Source organism: Centroberyx gerrardi, chromosome 1 (genome assembly GCF_048128805.1).
Source record: "Centroberyx gerrardi isolate f3 chromosome 1, fCenGer3.hap1.cur.20231027, whole genome shotgun sequence".
Lineage (NCBI taxonomy): Eukaryota > Metazoa > Chordata > Actinopteri > Beryciformes > Berycidae > Centroberyx > Centroberyx gerrardi.
In genome coordinates, this window is record NC_135997.1 from 22,120,578 (window position 1) to 22,122,484 (window position 1,907).

At 51.2% G+C, this 1,907-nt stretch overlaps 1 protein-coding gene across 1 annotated transcript; it reads left to right on the top strand.

Moving 5' to 3' along the window:
* The first annotated feature begins 871 nt into the window (after positions 1 to 871).
* LOC139912272 (regulator of G-protein signaling 9-binding protein) lies at positions 872 to 1,609 on the top strand. Its single transcript, XM_071900034.1, has one exon. The coding sequence runs from the start codon at positions 872 to 874 to the stop codon at positions 1,607 to 1,609; it is 738 nt and encodes a 245-aa protein (XP_071756135.1).
* Positions 1,610 to 1,907: the final 298 nt, after the last annotated feature.

The following is a 1,907-nucleotide window of genomic DNA, read 5'->3' on the forward strand; positions in this document are numbered from 1 at the left end:
GTGATCTGACTTCCCTGCTGATGGGCATCTAGTCGTCAAACTCATGGAAGGGACAGAGCAGCCAATGGCAGGACGAGTAGGGAACTCGATGCTGTGTGAAACAACCAATGGGAGTGAAGCTGCTCTGTTTTCCTGCCAGCCTCTCTGCCTGCCGCTGAATGGTTCCGTCTTGTGCGCACATGTGACCACTGAAGGCGCTCACTGGTATTTAAACATCATCGATGGGGTGCTGAAGTGGACAGCTCCGTTACAGAAAAATAATAAACAAGATGGTTTATTTTGGTCCCTAGGATGGAGGCTCTGAAATGCTGTCTTCTCTTAAACAGTGAACTAAAATCTATTTTTGCAGACTTGCATCATCTGTGAATATCAACGGACTTTTTTTTTTTATTTATTTTTTTCTTTAATTGCGTTTCTATTCGCTGCTGACGAGCTAGGCGCTGTGCTCTTCACAAACGGAGTTAAGCGGATGTTGTGACACCTGTGGCTGAATCTACATAGACATTTGCGTCTGGTGCAGCTCAATCTCAGAAAAGGAAGCGGGTTTCAGATCCATTCAGACCCATTTTTCAGCCGAGGCGCTCCGACGCTGTTTGATCTCGAGTGGGGAAGCGCAAAGGTAGCCCAAAGCCATTTACGGACGCATTAATTTCTAAGCCGCTCTCTCTGCCTGCTTGCAGACAGGAATGAACATGGATAGAGAGGAATTTGCTGTGACGAGTGCGCTGAGTGGATTTGTGCTCCTGTGGAAACTAAACTAAGCACAGAGTCGAAAGCAGCATCACGAGCGGTTCGCCATATCTCTTCAAGAATCTTTTGCTGACATTTTCATTTATTCCCGTGAGGAGATAACCATTGTTTTTAATCAGTCATGGGGAAAGACGAATGCAAAACCATGCTGGACGCTTTGAACAAAGTGACCGCCTGTTACAGACATTTGGTCATCGCTTTGGGAAGCACTTCGGACTCGCAGAACCTGCGAGAGGAGCTGAAGAAGACCCGAAAAAAGGCCCAGGAGCTGGCCGTGGCCAACAGGACTAAACTGACCGCTCTGCTCAAAGACAAGACCATCAGCAAAGATGACCGCACCGAGTACGAGCGCCTATGGGTGCTGTTCTCGAGCAGCATGGAGCTCCTGGAAGTGGACATGAAAAGGTCCCTGGAGATAGGGCAGGACTTCCCCCTCAAGGTCCCGACCAGACACCTCATCCAGACCGGGATGACCGGCAGCACCACCACCGTGGCGGCGCGGGCCATGAGCGTGCAGAACATGAAGTACGAGGCGGACGGCAACATCGAGACGGCGGACCTGAAGGACCTGCAGGCCGAGATCAGCCAGGTGGGCCAGATGATGGAGGAGATGGAGATGAAGGTGCAGGTGGCGCCCTGGGCGGTCGAGGCCAAGCAGGAGGCGGGCGCGGAGCTCAAGTCCAACATGAGCATCGGAAATTCCTCCGTGGGTGTCATCTCCATCTGCGAAGAGGAGCCCAAAGACGACGAGGGAGGAGTGAGGGAGACTAGTTTTGCGTCGTTTTGCGCGGTGATTGTGTTCTTTATCATCGTTATGGTCGCCGGGGTTCTGGGATATTTGGTGATCAACATGTCCTGAAGTGTATAACTAACAACCCACCCTGACGGACACGCACCCTGCCAGGCCGCCCACGGGAACGTCACTGTGGGCAAGGGCCAGCATCTCCACAAGTGAGAGCTTTTGTGAGGGGGCTGAAATTGTGGACACACGAGCAAGAAGTTATTCGTCGGATTTCTGAATGTAGTCGGTGGCGTTGAGGAGTTGCACTAGATAAATGTAGAACAATGTAGCCAATGTCTGTCATTTGGAGAGGAATTTGGACGCCGCGCACAGTTTAAGGTTAAGTATTTTGAGGGGCCAATGGGTCGTGTATTGT

Coding starts and splice junctions, on each gene's coding strand:
- LOC139912272 (XM_071900034.1), top strand. CDS start 872: ATGGGGAAAGACGAATGCAAAACCATGCTGGACGCTTTGAACAAAGTG.